General features: G+C 44.8%; 1 protein-coding gene across 4 annotated transcripts in view; it reads left to right on the top strand.

Annotated features, from left to right (window-relative positions):
- The window catches only part of LOC110506903 (A disintegrin and metalloproteinase with thrombospondin motifs 17), a 188,897-nt gene that overhangs the window by 120,725 nt on the left and 49,895 nt on the right, over positions 1-18,277 (top strand). For 2 of the 4 annotated variants that reach the window (XM_090222880.1, XM_090222879.1), the window contains exons 14-16: positions 3,992-4,119; positions 11,217-11,337; positions 17,010-17,084. In XM_090222880.1, coding sequence (XP_090079006.1) covers positions 3,992-4,119; positions 11,217-11,337; positions 17,010-17,084 — 324 coding nt within the window. The remainder of the gene's footprint in view (positions 1-3,991; positions 4,120-11,216; positions 11,338-17,009; positions 17,085-18,277) is intronic. The other 2 variants (XM_090222882.1, XM_090222881.1) reach the window with 1 other exon arrangement.

Below are 18,277 nucleotides of genomic sequence, written 5' to 3'. Positions count from 1 at the left end.
GAGTTTGGGGGGGAAGCCTGGCTTCCCTTGGTACTCATGAATACACACCACTGCAGGTCTGTAGGTATTTCAAATTCATCCCATGCAAATAGCTCTGAGGTGTTTGCATCTTAGACAGTCGGCCACTAACATCTTAACCAGTTTTCACTCTGCTACATTCCCTCGCTCTCTACTAGTCTCTCTTTCTCTCTGTGTGTGTGTACCTGTCTCTCCCTCTCTCTTGCTGTCTGTCACACACACACAGAGAGACACCAACACACTCCAGCAAAGAACACTTTAGAGCAATTGAGCCTGTCTCAGAAAATGAAACAAGATAAAGAGAAAATGAGAGAGGGAGGGAGGAAATGAGAGAAGGAAAGATGTTGTCCTGTTTTCACACATCATCCCCACAGTCTATCAGGGAGGTCAATCAGAGGATTGCTCTGTGGGGGGTTGTCAGCAAACCTTTTCCTAAACACCAAGTAAATGGTGATGGTGGACAGTAAAACCTCTTCCTAAACACCAGGGAAATGGTGATGGTGGACAGTAAACCTTTTCCTAAACACCAAGTAAATGGTGATGGTGGACAGTAAAACCTCTTCCTAAACACCAGGGAAATGGTGATGGTGAATCAAGAGTCTCAGTACTGCTGATTTAGGATCAGTCTTTGCCTTTTAGATAAGATAAGATTATATGGACAGGGTGTACCTGATCCTAGATCAGCACTCCTACTTTGAGCTCATGATACATGAGCTTCTAACGAGCTCCACTTCACACATTTGTTGTGGGTTATTTGTTGTGAGTTATTTGGGGGGTCTTATTTTAAAGGGTGACTGGTCATCTACCAAAATGTCCAGTATGTAGCAACACCACCTGCTGCAGCTAAATGATCTCACACATTTTTTTAAAGGAAATGTCACCTTTGTCCAAAAATGTCTAACAACATCACATGTCGACGTACATGATGTAGTCTTTTTAGAGGTCAAGAAGGTTACATTTGCTGATTCAGGGATATACAGTGCATTCAGAAAGTATTCAGACCCCTTCACTTTTTCCACATTTTGTTGCGTTATAGCCTTATTCTAAAATGTATTAAATCGTTGTTTTTCATCATCAATCTACACATAATACCCCATAATGACAAAAAAAAACAGGTTTTTAGATTTGCAAATGTATAACAAATAAAAAACTTAAATAGCACATTTACATAAGTATTCAGACTCTTTACTCAGACCCTTTGGCAGCGATAACAACCTTGAGTCTTCTTGGGTATGACACTGCAAGCGTGGCACACCTGTATTTGGGGAGTTTCTGTCACGTTCTGACCTTTATTTCCTTTGTTTTGTCATTATTTAGTATGGTCAGGGCGTGAGTTGGGGTGGGCAGTCTGTTTGTTTTTCTATTATTTGGGTATTTCTATGTTTCGGCCTAGTATGGTTCTCAATCAGAGGCAGGTGTCATTAGTTGTCTCTGATTGAGAATCATACTTAGGTAGCCTGGGTTTCACTGTGTATTGGTGGGTGTTTGTTTCCGTGTCTGTGTTTTTCACCACACGGTACTGTTTTGGGTTTTGTTCATTCCACGTTTATTATTTTTGTATTCAGTTGTTCATGTGTACATTTTCGTATTAAAAGAACCATGGACACTTACCACGCCGCATATTGGTCCTCTGATCCTTTTCGCCTCTCCTCTTCAGACGAAGAGGAGGAAATCCCTTACAGTTTCTCCCATTCTTCTCTGCAGATCCTCTCAAGCTCTGTCAGGTTGGATGGGGAGCGTCACTGCACAGTTATTTTCAGGTGTTTCCAGACATGTTAGATAGGGTTCAAGTCCGGGCTCTGGCTGGGCGACTCAAGGATATTCAGAGGCTTGTCCCGAAGCCACTCCTGTGTTGTTTTGGCTGTGAGCTTAGGGTCGTTGTCCTGTTGGAAGGTGAACCTTTGCCAAAGTCTGAGGTCCTGAGCGCTCTGGAGCAGGTTTTCATCAAGAATCTCTCTGTACCTTGCTCCATTCATCTTTCCCTTGATCCTGACTAGTCTCCCAGTCCCTACTGCTGAAAAACATCCCCACAGCATGATGCTGCCATAGGGATGGTTTTGGCCAGGTGATGAGCGGTACCTGGTTTCCTCCAGATGTGAAGAGTTCAATCTTGGTTTCATCAGACCAGTCTGAGAGTCCTTTAGGTGCCTTTTGGCAAACCCCAAGCCTGCTGTCATGTGCCTTTTACTGAGGAGTGACTTCTGTCTGGCCACTCTATCATAAATGCCTGATTGGTGGAGTGCTGCAGAGAGGGTTGTCCTTCTGGAAGGTTCTCCCATCTCCACAGAGGAACTCTAGAGCTCTGTCAGAATGACCATTGTGTTCTTGGTCACCTCCCTGACCAATGCCTATCTCCCCCATTGCTCAGTTTGGCCGGGTGGCCAGCTCTAGGAAGAGTCTTGGTGGTTCCAAACCTCTTCCATTTAAGAATGATGGAGGCCACTGTGTTCTTGGGGACCTTCAATGCTGCAGACATTTTTTTGCTACCCTTCCCCAGATCTGTGCCTCGACACAATCCTGTCTCAGAGCTCTACGGACAATTCCTTCGACCTCAAAGGTTGGTTTTTGCTCTGACATACACTGTCAACTGTGGGACCTTATATAGATGGGTGTGTGCCTTTCCAAATCATGTCCAATCAATTGAATTTACCACAGGTGGACTCCATTCAAGTTGTCGAAACATATCACGGATGATCAATGGAAACAGGATGCATGTAACGGGATTCGTCCTCCTCTGACGAGGAGTATGAGAGATCGGACCAATGTGCAGCGTGGTACGTGTTCGTCATGTTTTAATGAACAAAATCACTGAACACGAAAATAGAAAATAACAAATAGAAAGACAGAAAGGAAAACCGAAACAGTTCCGTGTGGAACACACAGACACAGAAAACAATCACCCACCAAACACTGGTGGGAAAAGGCTACCTAAGTATAATTCTCAATCAGAGACAACTAACGACACCTGCCTCTGATTGAGAACCATACCAGGCCAAACGCAAAATACAACATAGAAAAACAAACAGACTGCCCAACCCAACTCACGCCCTGACCATACTAAAACAAAGACCTAAATAAAATAACTAACTATAAAGGTCAGAACGTGACAATGCACCTGAGCTAAACGTCGGGTCTGAATAAGGTATTTCTGTTTTAGATTTGTTTTTATACATTTGCAAACTTTTCTAAAAACATGTTTTCGCTTTTTCATTATGGTTTTTACATTTTTTAAATGTAATCCATTTTAAAATAAGGCTGTAACATAACAAAATGTGGACAAAGTGAAGGGGTCTTGCTACTTTCAGGTAGCCTAGTGGTTAGAGCATTGGGTCGGTTGCTAGATCAAATCCCTGAGTTGACAAGGTAAAAATCTGTCGTTCTGCCCCTGAACAAGGCAGTAACCCACTGTTCCTAGGCTGTCATTGTAAGTAAAAATGTGTTCTTTACTGATTTGCCTAGTTAAATAAAAGAAATAAATTACTAACAGAGCATGAGACCAGGTAGCTGATACCAACAATCTTTTTTTTCACATTTGCATATCAAATGTCACCAGTGGTCATGTGATGTCATCACATTACATAATATATGAGCTTTCAATCAAGGGTGACACCTCATTACATTAACCCCCTATGTGTGTTCTCTCTGTAGAAAAGCCCTGTTCTCTGTTCTGTTCCCCATCATTAATAGGTTGAGATCACTTTATTGGTGAATTGCACCCAAGGTCCAACCTAAATTTTACTTCCACTTCTAATTCAACCATTCTGAAAGACACACATACACAGGTTTTGGAGAGGTGCATGGTTAGGGGTTTAGTGCCTTGCTCGAGGGCACAGTGACATCAATGGCACCTAGGCACTGGTTGCCAGCTCTTTTCCCGACAGGAAAACCGGGGATGCGAACGGGCAACCCTCCGGTTGCTGGCTCGCCTCTGTAACCGCTAGGCTATTAACCCCCTTGTGTGTTCTCTCTGTAGAGAAGCCATGTGCCCTGTTCTGTTCCCCTGTGGGGAGAGATGCCCCCATCCTGGTGGCTGAGAGAGTGATGGATGGAACACCATGTGGACCCTACGAGTCAGACCTGTGTGTCAATGGCAGGTGTCAGGTACACACACACACACACACACACACACACACACACACACACACAGGTCACTAGAGAAGGGTTTTCTCTCTGTAGGTCACTAGAGAAGGGTTTTCTCTGTAGGTCACTAGATAAGGGTTTTGTCTCTGTAGGTCACTAGAGAAGGGTTTTTGTCTCTGTAGGTCACTAGAGAAGGGATTTCTCTGTAGGTCACTATAGAAGGATTTTCTCTGTAGGTCACTAGAGAAGGGTTTTTGTCTCTGTAGGTCACTAGAGAAGGGTTTTCTCTCTGTAGGTCACTAGAGAAGGGTTTTCTCTGTAGGTCACTAGAGAAGGGTTTTGTCTCTGTAGGTCACTAGAGAAGGGTTTTTGTCTCTGTAGGTCACTAGAGAAGGGATTTCTCTGTAGGTCACTATAGAAGGATTTTCTCTGTAGGTCACTAGAGGAGGGTTTTATCTTTGTTTTAATTGTATCTTGGTTTATATGGGTCCTGTTTTCCCCTTTCTCTCTCTCTCTCTCTCTCTGTCTCTCTGTCTCTCTCTCTCTCTCTCTCTCTCTCTCTGTCTCTCTCTCTGTCTCTCTCTCTCTCTCTCTCTCTCTCTCTCTCTCTCTCTCTCTCTCTCTGTCTCTCTCTCTCTCTGTCTCTCTCTTTCTATCTATCTCTCTCTCTCTCTCTCTCTCTCTGTCTCTCTCTCTCTTACTTCCTCCCTCTCTCTCGCTCTCCCTCTCTCTCTCTTACTCCCTCTCTCTCTCATACTCCCTCTTTCTCTATCTCTCTCTCTCTCTCTCTTACTCCCTCTTTCTCTTACTCTTTCTCTCTCTCTCTCTCTCTCTCTCTCTCTCTCTCTCTTACTCCCTCTTTATCTTACTCCATCTCTCTCTCTCTTTCTCTCTCTTACTCCCTCTCTCTTACTCCCTCTCTCTCTCTCTTACTCTCTCTCTCTCTTACTCCCTCTCTCTCTCTTACTCCCTCTCTCTCTCTCTTACTCCCTCTCTCTCTCTCTTACTCCCTCTCTCTCTTACTCCCTCTCTCTTACTCCCTCTCTCTTACTCCCTCTCTCTCTTACTCCCTCTCTCTCTTACTCCCTCTCTCTCTTACGCCCTCTCTCTTACTCCCCCTCTCTTTGTCCTGAGCTCCCAAATGTCTTCTCATTATCTCCCTCTCTCTCTTACTCCCTCTCTCTCTGTCCTGAGCTCCCAAATGTCTTCTCACAATCTCTCTCTCTCTCATTTGCTTTCTCTCCATCTCTCTCCCTCTCGATCTCTCTCTCTCTTTCTCTCTCAGGCCTGCAAAGGCAAAGTTTAATTGGCTGGGAGGTAACGGTGGCATTGTACCACTTCCTGTTTCTGTAACAATACAACAATACCTACAATACACACAACCTAAAGTAAAATAATGGAATTAAGGAATATATAAATATTAGGAGGGGCAATGTCATAGTGGCATTGACTAAAATACAGTAGAATCTTAGGTCCTAGAAGCAGAGCTGACTTATCTGTCAGTACCATCTTGACACTAATAGCTAAGCACTGGGACACCAGATGAGAAAATAGACAGACATGGAAGACAGGATGTAGAGGATAGAGGAAGTGAGGGAGCTTTCAGATGAGAAGATATTGTCTCAAGAAAAAAAAGTAGGTATGAGAGACAAAGGAAATAAGATGGTAATCATTATAATAAAATTTACATATTTAAATGCTAGACCAGTCTTTTCACCTGCTTTACACTGTAAGAGGGGATTCTTACCTCGTCTTGGCCATTTTTCTGGCCCATTCTTGGGACTCATAGCCACAGAGTCAGTGGTGGATAAAAGTCTGTGTGTGTGTGGGTAGCATAGTTTCCGAAGGAGTAGCCAGCTGTTGTCAATAGATACTGGTCATCTGCTGAGCCGGCATTTGGTTCCCTACACATGGGAGACATTATGTGTCATGCTTCCCTCTACACACACATATCATAGGCCACACACACACACACACACACACACACACACACACACACACACACACACACACACACACACACACACACACACACGCACACACACACACACACACAGATACACGTCTGTGTGTCTGTGTCAATAATTGTATCCATATTTTGTATTTCCTGGATTTATCCTCTCTCTTTTCATTGGCCAGAAAGAGGGGATTTCTCCTCAGTGTTCTGACGGCCAGCATTAACAAATAAATAAACAGTGAGAGAGAGAGAGAGATATATACTTGACTTTGTGTCAACTTTAATGAGCCGTCCTCATTACACTAAAAACACCACAACCCCCCGCCCCCTCCCCCAAAAAGGTGGCATTCAGTGCCACCTCGACATAATCATATTACACAGTACAATACAATACATCCTCCAGCATCACATTACACAGTACAATATAATACACCCTACAGCACCACATTACACAGTACAATACAATACATCCTCCAGCATCACATTACACAGTACAATATAATACACCCTACAGCACCACATTACACAGTACAATATAATACACCCTCCAGCACCACATTCCACAGTACAATATAATACACCCTCCAGCATCACATTACACAGTACAGTACAATAAACCCTCCAGCACCACATTACACAGTACAGTATAATACACCCTCCAGCACCACATTACACAGTACAGTACAATACACCCTCCAGCACCACATTACACAGTACAATATAATACACCCTCCAGCATCACATTACACAGTACAATATAATACATCCTCCAGCATCACATTACACAGTACAGTACAATACACCCTCCAGCACCACATTACACAGTACAATATAATACACCCTCCAGCATCACATTACACAGTACAATATAATACACCCTCCAGCATCACATTACACAGTACAGTACAATATAATACACTCTCCAGCACCACATTACACAGTACAGTACAATAAACCCTCCAGCACCACATTACACAGTACAATATAATACACCCTCCAGCATCACATTACACAGTACAGTACAATATAATACACACTCCAGCACCACATTACACAGTACAATATAATATACCCTCCAGTACCACATTACACAGTACAATATAATACACCCTCCAGCATCACATTACACAGTATAATACAATACACCCTACAGCACCACATTACACAGTACAATATAATACACCCTACAGCACCACATTACACAGTAGAGTACAATAAACCCTCCAGCACCACATTACACAGTACAATATAATACACCCTCCAGCATCACATTACACAGTAGAGTACAATAAACCCTCCAGCACCACATTACACAGTACAATATAATATACCCTCACATTGCACAGTACAATATAATACACCCTCCAGCACCACATTACACAGTATAATACAATACACCCTCCAGCACCACATCACATTACACAGTACAATATAATACACCCTCCAGCACCACATTACACAGTATAATACAATACACCCTCCAGCACCACATCACATTACACAGTACAATATAATACACCCTCCAGCACCACATTACATTACACAGTACAATATAATACACTCTACAGCACCACATTACACAGTATAATACAATACACCCTCCAGCATCACATTGTACACCTGGCAACCGTGTCAGCGTGCATGCGCCCGGCCCGGCCCACCACAGGAGTCTCCAGAGCGCGATAGGACAAGGACATCCCGGCCGGCCAAACCCTCCTCTAACTCGGATGGGCCAATTGTGTGTCGCCTCATGGGTCTCCCGGTCGCGGCCGGCTGCAACACAGCCTGGTATCGAACCAGGATCTGTAGTAACACAGATCCTGTGCCACTCGGGAGACCCTACTGGCCCAATGCTCTTAACCACTAGCCGACCTGCCGCCCCATTGATGGATTGAGACGTGGAACTGTGATGCTCCAGCTGAGTACGGATGATTTTCTGAACGAGTCTCGACACCGGTGAGCTTCTGGGGGATGACATACACCTCCTCTGGGATGAGGTAGACTGGTACTGGGAGGAGCTGAAGTTCATGATTCGTCCCAGGCTGAGTGGGTGAGGGACACACTGGTGGAGCAGAGAGAGCATTAGCAGGGTGAATGCTCTCAGAGCCATGGCTGAGTCAGATGTGACGTCTATGAGGAAAAGGTGAAGGAATATAATGCTTCTCACTTGCTCTTGTCACAATGCTGCGCAACTGGTTTCATGTAAATGGCAGAGCAGTTCATATGCCGCATACATCAGCCGCTTCTAAATGTCAAATCTAAATGGTTTGGTCTTTTATGCCTGACGATGACTTCCAAGTGAAACATTGCACAGAAACACAGTGGAAGCGTTCGTCAGTGTGCAGGTCTCCATTCTCTACAGATATAGGATCTTAATTTGATCACCCTGTTGCAGGATAACTTTTGAGGTATTTGAGGTTTAAAAAGGCTTCTGAAGTTTGTAATTTACACTTAGAAATTTCCCAACAAATGTATCAACCCCTACAGATATGTCCGCTAATTATAATTCACATAATAATTCATATTTTCTGTTGCTGCTGTTGCAAACAAATTAAGATCCTTACATCTGTAATCTGTCTTAATCAATGAAGTCAAACATTGGACAGCAAAAGCGGACAGTGATGCCAGGCCATAAAAAGTGTTTTGCTTTACATTTACTCTTTTCCTTCTCTCAATCCTTCTATTATTCTATTCCTTCCTCTCCTTTCTCTGTATATTCCTCTTTTCTCCTCTTTCCTCTCCTCTCTCTGTATCCTCTTCTTTCCTCTCCTCTCTCTGTATCCTCTTTCCTCTCCTCTCTCTGTATCCTCCTCTTTCCTCCTCCTCTCTCTGTATCCTCCTCTTTCCTCCTCCTCTTCCTCTCCTCTCTCTGTATCCTCCTCTTTCCTCTCCTCTCTCTGTATCCTCCTCTTTCCTCCTCCCCTTCCTCTCCTCTCTCTGTATCCTCCTCTTTCCTCCTCCTATTCGTCTCATCTGTCTGTATCCTCCTCTTTCCTCCTCCTCTTCCTCTCCTCTCTCTGTATTCTCCTCTTTCCTCCTCCTATTTGTCTCATCTGTCTGTATCCTCCTCTTTCCTCCTCCTCTTCCTCTCCTGTCTTCTCCTTCGGTTTCCTTCCTTCTTCTCCTCAGCTTTTCTTTTGCTACGTATTTATCATCATCTGGATGTAGGTAACAAGAGGAATGAGTCTCTCTCCACCCTCTCTGTCTCTGTCTCGCTCTCTGTGTCTCCCCCCCTCTCTCCCCCTCTCTCTCAGCCCTCCCACCCCCCCGGAGAAAGAGGAGAGAGAAATGGAGAGAGAGAGAAACAGAGAAAGAGGAGAGAGAAATAAAGCCCCTTGAAATGGAGAAAGAGGAGAGAAAGCAAAACGGAGTAAGAGGAGAGAGAGAGAGAAACAGAGAAAGAGGAGAGAGAGAGAAACAGAGAAAGAGGAGAGAGAGAGAAAAACAGAGAAAGAGGAGAGAGAGAGATAAACAGAGAAAGATGAGAGAGAGAAACAAAGAAACAGAGAAAGAGGAGTGAGAGAAACAGAGAAACAGGAGAGAGAGAGAAAAACAGAGAAAGAGGAGAGAAACAGAGAAAGAGGAGAGAGAGAGAAACAGAGAAACAGGAGAGAGAGAGAGAAACAGAAAAACAGAGAAAGAGGAGAGAGAGAAACAGAAACAGAGAAACAGGAGAGAGAGAGAAACTGAGAAAGAGGAGAGAGAGAGAGAGAAACAGAGAAACAGGAGAGAGAGAGAGAAAGAGGAGGGGGAGAGAGGGGGAAGTGTTGATGTTATGCTAAGTTACTCTGTATGAAATTTAGGAATGCTGTGAAAACAGCATCACAGAGAGGGGACAGAGAGAGAAAATCAGAAATGTTGTGAAAACACAGTCAGTCTTGTCAGAAGAGAAGCCTAAAGGCTGCTGGGTAAGAATGGAGACCCACATGATGCTACTGCTGCCTCACTGAATTAGCAAAAGTCAATCTTGGTCCAGATTCTCTGTGTCCATATGTTCGTAGTCTGTTTCAGCAAAAATTGTCCAGATTGTGTGTGTGTGTGTGTGTGTGTGTGTGTGTGTGTGTGTGTGTGTGTGTGTGTGTGTGTGTGTGTGTGTGTGTTCTGAATCATCAAGTTCCTATGATCCAGATGTACAGATTGGATTTTATACAGAGTATTCAGCGTATTACTGACTCAGGCCAGGAAACAACACACACACACACACTCACACACACACACACACACACACTGGACTGACTGTGTTTATGTGTTTGTGCATGCATGTGTGTGCGTTCATATGTCTGTTGGTGTGTAAATATTCTTGTTTGTGTTTTACTGTTTGTGCTGCTTGGGAGTGTAAATGGCTTTGGGTAATTGGAGTTGTTAGTGAGTACACAGCTGATTTAACTCTGTGATCATTGCTGGGAAGGATTAAACAATCCCTAAACATACAATAGGTTATGTCCTGGTGAATCTAGACTAATATCACTGGCCTTGGATGTCTGAACGTATTATAGCTTCTCTTTCTGTTTTTACCATGGACCACAGTGTTCTGGGGTCATATTCATAATGTTTCTTCCTTTTACATACTAATTATACAGACAGGGGGGAACTGATCCTAGATCAGCCCTCCTACTATGAATAAAGGCCCTGATTCTCCAAGTCCCTCTGCTTCCTCTGTCCTTATTGACTGTCCCTTGAAGATCTGAGAGGATTGAATAGGTGGCAGTTCCTCTCTACTCTATCGGACATACTAGATGGAGCTATTGGGATGTTTTGTACATCTATGTATAGTTTCAAATCCACGATGAGAAGTCAGTGAGGGAAGGGGAGTGAGTTAGAGAGGATCGGAACAGCCTTTTCCTATTTCAATAGCATTGTTTTGGAGTCAGAATACAGTCCACTAGTAGACCGACAGTACGGTCAGTGTTTATTCAGAGATGGACTTCATTAGAGTGCGGTTGCATCCCAATCAATATATCCTACCTTCTCCTGACGTGTACTATTGTCTACTACTTCCTACACATCTAAAAGCATAGTTTCCACCTTCCATCTTTCTTAAACCATTGAAGGGACACTTTGCTAGGAAGGAGAAATAATTGGGACGTAGCCTGTATATTCCTTGATGTTAAGTACTTCCTGTGTACTTTATTTTGTTAAGTTGTCTACTTACTGTCTGCAGAAAATCGGCTGCGATGGCATCATCGGCTCGTCAGCCAAGGAGGACCGCTGTGGGGTGTGTAACGGAGACGGACACTCCTGTAAGATTGTCAAGGGAGACTTCAACCACACCAAGGGCCGGGGTGAGTACTGGGTTGGGGGGAAGTTCTAACAATGTATTTTTCAGTTGAGAATATCTGGGGCTTGTTCATAATGGCACGCAATGGAAAACGTGTTCAAACGTTTTGCAACAGAAATATAAAATTAGCGTTAGTTAAGTCCAGCTAATCCTTCCCTGTGTCTGTCTATTTTCTTCCGGTTGGTGCTTAATGAACATGACCCTGATGGGAACAAAATGGAAAATGGATGAGTGTAGGTTATTAGTCCTACTCCACTAAAAGAGAGGTCAGAAATGACAGGCAAAGATGAAGAGGACAGATTTGGTGTACACCAGTTAGAGTTACATTGGGCCGTCAGTCTTTACCTGCTACACTGGACACATTACTTTTGGCTAGCGCTAGCAGAGCGCATGACATTTTTGTCAACTTTTCTCTGGCGGGAGCCACACATTAATGTATTGAAAATAGAGCCAGAGTGTAATTTTGAGGCCCTTTATCTACTTGTGGATACTATTTTTATGTTTTTGTGTTCAGTAAGAAAGAAGTTAGAGGTAGTTTCGCAAGCCAATGCTAACTAGCGGCTAGCATGCTAGCTAATTTGCCTAAATCCCAAAGTATCCCTTTAAGGCATTTAACCTCTGGTGGAAAGTCACCGGGAACAATCTTAGCAAGGTGCCCTACAAACACTAGGGTATCTGGGATATCTGTAGCCCTCCAATATCACTAAGCATGTAATACACACACACACCGGTGCCTCTGTCCCCCATAGGTAAAGTTCAGTTTCACAGCCAGAGCACTAGAAATGGCATTTAAGGCCGAACGTTAGTCTGAATAGAGACCTGTTAGGTTTTTAATTACAAGATAACACTATAACATTATTCCCTTTTAATGGCTTGAGGCCTGTGTGTGTGTGTGTGTGTGTGTGTGTGTGTGTGTGTGTGTGTGTGTGTGTGTGTGTGTGTGTGTGTGTGTGTGTGTGTGTGTGTGTGTGTTGACCTACTAAAAGGCGTGCAGATGGTCTGATTGTAATGCCGCTGAAGGACAGAAGCTTTCTTTCTTTTCTTTTTATTTGTATTTATTATGAATCCCCATTAGTTCCTGCCAAGGCAGCAGCTACTCTTCCATTAGTTCCTGTCAAGACACCAGCTACTCTTCCTGGGGTTTATTATGGATCTCCATTAGTTCCTGCCAAGACAGCAGCTACTCTTCCTGGGGTTTATTATGGATCCCCATTAGTACTTGCCAAGACAGCAGCTACTCTTCCTGGGGTTTATTATGGATCCCCATTAGTTCCTGCCAAGACAGCAGCTACTCTTCCTGGGGTTTATTATGGATCCCCATTAGTTCCTGTCAAGACACCAGCTACTCTTCCATTAGTTCCTGTCAAGACACCAGCTACTCTTCCTGGGGTTTATTATGGATCTCCATTAGTTCCTGCCAAGACAGCAGCTACTCTTCCTGGGGTTTATTATGGATCCCCATTAGTACTTGCCAAGACAGCAGCTACTCTTCCTGGGGTTTATTATGGATCCCCATTAGTTCCTGCCAAGACAGCAGCTACTCTTCCTGGGGTTTATTATGGATCCCCATTAGTTCCTGCCAAGACAGCAGCTACTCTTCCTGGGGTTTATTATGGATCCCCATTAGTACTTGCCAAGACAGCAGCTACTCTTCCTGGGGTTTATTATGGATCCCCATTAGTTCCTGCCAAGACAGCAGCTACTCTTCCTGTGGTTTATTATGGATCCCCATTAGTACTTGCCAAGGCAGCAGCTACTCTTCCTGGGGTTTATTATGGATCCCCATTAGTTCCTGCCAAGGCACCAGCTACTCTTCCTGGGGTTTATTATGGATCCCCATTAGTTCCTGCCAAGACAGCAGCTACTCTTCCTGTGGTTTATTATGGATCCCCATTAGTACTTGCCAAGGCACCAGCTACTCTTCCTGGGGTTTATTATGGATCCCCATTAGTACTTGCCAAGACAGCAGCTACTCTTCCTGGGGTTTATTATGGATCCCCATTAGTACTTGCCAAGGCAGCAGCTACTCTTCCTGGGGTTTATTATGGATCCCCATTAGTTCCTGCCAAGACAGCAGCTACTCTTCCTGGGGTTTATTATGGATCCCCATTAGTACTTGCCAAGGCACCAGCTACTCTTCCTGGGGTTTATTATGGATCCCCATTAGTACTTGCCAAGGCACCAGCTACTCTTCCTGGGGTTTATTATGGATCCCCATTAGTACTTGCCAAGGCAGCAGCTACTCTTCCTGGGGTTTATTATGGATCCCCATTAGTACTTGCCAAGACAGCAGCTACTCTTCCTGGGGTTTATTATGGATCCCCATTAGTTCCTGCCAAGGCAGCAGCTACTCTTCCTGGGGTTTATTATGGATCCCCATTAGTTCCTGCCAAGGCAGCAGCTACTCTTCCTGGGGTTTATTATGGATCCCCATTAGTTCCTGCCAAGACACCAGCTACTCTTCCTGGTGTTTATTATGGATCCCCATTAGTTCCTGCCAAGACACCAGCTACTCTTCCTGGGGGTTATTATGGATCCTCATTAGTTCCTGCCAAGGCACCAGCTACTCTTCCTGGGGTTTATTATGGATCCCCATTAGTTCCCGCCAAGACACCAGCTACTCTTCCTGGGGTTTATTATGGATCCCCATTAGTTCCCGCCAAGACACCAGCTACTCTTCCTGGGGTTTATTATGGATCCCCATTAGTTCCTGCCAAGGCAGCAGCTACTCTTCCTGGGGTTTATTATGGATCCCCATTAGTTCCTGCCAAGGCAGCAGCTACTCTTCCTGGGGTTTATTATGGATCCCCATTAGTTCCCGCCAAGACACCAGCTACTCTTCCTGGGGTTTATTATGGATCCCCATTAGTTCCCGCCAAGGCAGCAGCTACTTTTCCTGGGGTTTATTATGGATCCCCATTAGTTCCTGCCAAGGCAGCAGCTACTCTTCCTGGGGTTTATTATGGATCCCCATTAGTTCCCGCCAAGACACCAGCTACTCTTCCTGGGGTTTATTATGGATCCCCATTAGTTCCTGCCAAGGCAGCAGCTACTCTTCCTGGGGTTTATTATGGATCCCCATTAGTTCCTGTAACAGCTCTCGTCGAAAGGACTGGACCAAAGCGCAGCGTGGAAAGTGTTCATTATGTTTTATTTTTTTAAACACTCAAACAAAATAACCAAAGTGAAAACGAAAGTGAACAGTTCTGTCAGGTACAGACACTAAACAGAAAACAAGATCCCACAAAACCCAAATGGAAAATGACAACTTATATATGATCCCCAATCAGAGACAACGATAGACAGCTGCCTCTGATTGGGAACCACACTCGGCCAAAAACAAAGAAATAGAAAACCTAGACTTTCCCACCCGAGTCACACCCTGACCTAATCAACCATAGAGAATAATAGGGATCTCTAAGGTCATGGCGTGACAAGTTCTGGTCAAGACAGCAGCTACTCTTCCTGGGGTTTATTATGGATCCCCATTAGTACTTGCCAAGGCACCAGCTACTCTTCCTGGGGTTTATTATGGATCCCCATTAGTTCCTGTCAAGGCACCAGCTACTCTTCCTGGGGTTTATTATGGATCCCCATTAGTTCCTGTCAAGACAGCAGCTACTCTTCCTGGGGTTTATTATGGATCCCCATTAGTTCCTGTAAAGACAGCAGCTACTCTTCCTGGGGTTTATTATGGATCCCAATTAGTTCCTGTCAAGACAGCAGCTACTCTTCCTGGGGTTTATTATGGATCCCAATTAGTTCCTGTCAAGACAGCAGCTACTCTTCCTGGGGTTTATTATGGATCCCCATTAGTTCCTGTCAAGACATCAGCTACTCTTCCTGGGGTTAATTATGGATCCCCATTAGTTCCTGTCAAGACAGCAGCAACTCTTCCTGGGGTTAATTATGGATACCCATTAGTTCCTGTCAAGGCAGCAGCTACTCTTCCTGGGGTTTATTTAGGATCCCCATTAGTTCCTGTCAAGGCAGCAGCTACTCTTCCTGGGGTTTATTTAGGATCCCCATTAGTTCCTGTCAAGGCAGCAGCAACTCTTCCTGGGGTTAATTATGGATCCCCATTAGTTCCTGTCAAGCCAGCAGCTACTCTTCCTGGGGTTTATTATAGATCCCCATTAGTTCCTGTCAAGGCAGCAGCTACTCTTCCTGGGGTTTATTTAGGATCCCCATTAGTTCCTGTCAAGGCAGCAGCTACTCTTCCTGGTGTTTATTATGGATCCCCATTAGTTCCTGTCAAGGCACCAGCTACTCTTCCTGGGGTTTATTATGGATCCCCATTAGTTCCTGTCAAGACAGCAGCTACTCTTCCTGGGGTTTATTATGGATCCCCATTAGTTCCGGTCAAGACAGCAGCTACTCTTCCTGGGGTTTATTATGGATCCCAATTAGTTCCTGTCAAGACAGCAGCTACTCTTCCTGGGGTTTATTATGGATCCCCATTAGTTCCTGTCAAGACAGCAGCTACTCTTCCTGGGGTTTATTATGGATCCCAATTAGTTCCTGTCAAGACAGCAGCTACTCTTCCTGGGGTTTATTATGGATCCCAATTAGTTCCTGTCAAGACAGCAGCTACTCTTCCTGGGGTTTATTATGGATCCCCATTAGTTCCTGTCAAGACATCAGCTACTCTTCCTGGGGTTAATTATGGATCCCCATTAGTTCCTGTCAAGACAGCAGCTACTCTTCCTGGGGTTTATTTAGGATCCCCATTAGTTCCTGTCAAGGCAGCAGCAACTCTTCCTGGGGTTAATTATGGATCCCCATTAGTTCCTGTCAAGCCAGCAGCTACTCTTCCTGGGGTTTATTATAGATCCCCATTAGTTCCTGTCAAGGCAGCAGCTACTCTTCCTGGGGTTTATTATGGATCCCCATTAGTACTTGCCAAGGCACCAGCTACTCTTCTTGGGGTTTATTATAGATCCCCATTAGTTCCTGTCAAGGCAGCAGCTACTCTTCCTGGGATTCAGCAGCATTAAGGCAGAGATATGCAATAAAAATATTACGTGACATTACATAACACTTTTCACAACACATTAAGTGGGTGTCCTCAGGCCACTACTCTACTACCACATATCTACAACACTATGATCATTCATTCTGGACAAAAGCAGGAATTTTTATTCTAACCTTAAGATAACATTGGCCGTTCACACACAACTCTGACACACTGTAATGGCAGTGTGAACAAGCGTGTGTGTGTGTGTGTGTGTGTGTGTGTGTGTGTGTGTGTGTGTGTGTGTGTGTGTGTGTGTGTGTGTGTGTGTGTGATTGAGAGATGGAGAGAAAGTGAGAATGAAGACGAGAGCAAGGAAGAGGGTATGTACAGTGTGTGTCTGTGTATGTACTGTGTGTGTGTACAGTGTGTATAGTGTGTGTGTGTGTGTGTGTGTGTGTACAGTGTTTACTGGGTGTGTACAGTGTGTACAGTGTGTACAGTGTGTGTACAGTGTGTGTGCATGCGTGCATTTGTAAGACAGGATTATGAACGCCTTTTACCCAATTCATTAAATTTGCTAAAGCCATTCCACCTGCCTCCGCCCCCTTCTCTCCTCTCCTCTCCTCTGCTCCCCCTCCCCTCCTCTCCTCTCCTACCCCCTCCCCTCCTCTCCTACCCCCTCCTCTCCTCTACCCCCCCCCCCTCTCCTCTACCCCCAGTCTCCTCTAGCCACTGTAAGAGGGTTTCTACCTGTGTGATGGCTAAACCAAGGGCTGTCCCCAAGTGTTTCTCATGTAAGATGCCTGCTCTGTGTGTGTGTGTGTGTGCAGTGCGTGCGTGCGTGTGTGTGTGTGCAGTGCGTGCGTGCGTGTGTGTGTGTGCGTCCTGCCCTGACTGTAGTGTACACGTCGGTAGATGGGAGATCCAAACCTCCTTGGCTTCTCCTGGGATCAATAGCCAAAACACAGATGGTCCACACACACACACACACACACACACACACCCCACACACACACACACACACACACACACACACTGTGGATCCCAACAGCTCGGCATGGTTTGGCTTCCCGGCCCTCCTCCTGATGAACACACTGGGATACCTCGTGGTACTTCCTCATCCACCTGGGTTGTGGGAGAACAACAACAATATTCCAATGGCCAAAATGATTAAGAAACATATTGAAAATCTTGAACGTCATATTGTTAATCCCAGGAGAGCCCAGAGGAGGATGGGTTGGGGTTTCTAAGGTCTGGCCTGCAAAGAGCCTGTCTTGTAATTCCCAGAGTAATGGCTGCAAATGAACAGTGTGTGTGTGTCTGTGTGTGTAATGGTGTGTATACAGTAACTACATACAGAGTGGCAATCAACGTAACCCTGTGGTGTTGGTGATGGGTAGGGCCTGGAGTTTTTTCCATTCCATGTGACCTGACCAGGAAATAGTCTGGGCCTTAGCGATGGGGTGTTGTTGTTAACAGCGTTTCTGGGTGTGTGGTTTGTGGTGTTTTCCTGTTGACTGTGTGAAGGGGTGCTCTTGGTAAAAATTGCCGTAGGCACAGATCTAGGATCAGTTTTAGACTCCCCCCAATCCTAACCTTAACCATTAGAGGGGGAGAAAGCTAAACTGATCTTAGATCAGTGTCAAGGCTATGGACACTTCTTACTGGTGACTTGTTCCTGTGTGCTGTGTAAAGAGATAATAGCATGGTTGTGGTAATTGCAGATCCAGCCCTGTAGGGCGGCACTACGGTGAGTACACACAGGGAGTCTGTACATAGTGGGGGGGCAATAAAGAAGAACAAAGCAGCTCAACTAGGCCGAGGGGACTTGATTGTAGTGTAAGACCTGTGTGAAACTCTTGAGTTTGGTGTCAATCATGCATTGATGTCAAGTTTGTTACGTGTGGATCTCAGGTCAGGATGTGGCCCCTTGAGATACAGGAATAAATCAAACTCAGTCTGGTAACACTAAAAAACTAAACAAAAA

This window comes from Oncorhynchus mykiss, chromosome 26 (genome assembly GCF_057628025.1).
Source record: "Oncorhynchus mykiss isolate SJ-2025 chromosome 26, ASM5762802v1, whole genome shotgun sequence".
Taxonomy (NCBI): Eukaryota; Metazoa; Chordata; class Actinopteri; order Salmoniformes; family Salmonidae; genus Oncorhynchus; species Oncorhynchus mykiss.
Note: the sequence above shows the minus strand (reverse complement) of the source record. Positions and strands in the feature narration are given on the sequence as shown.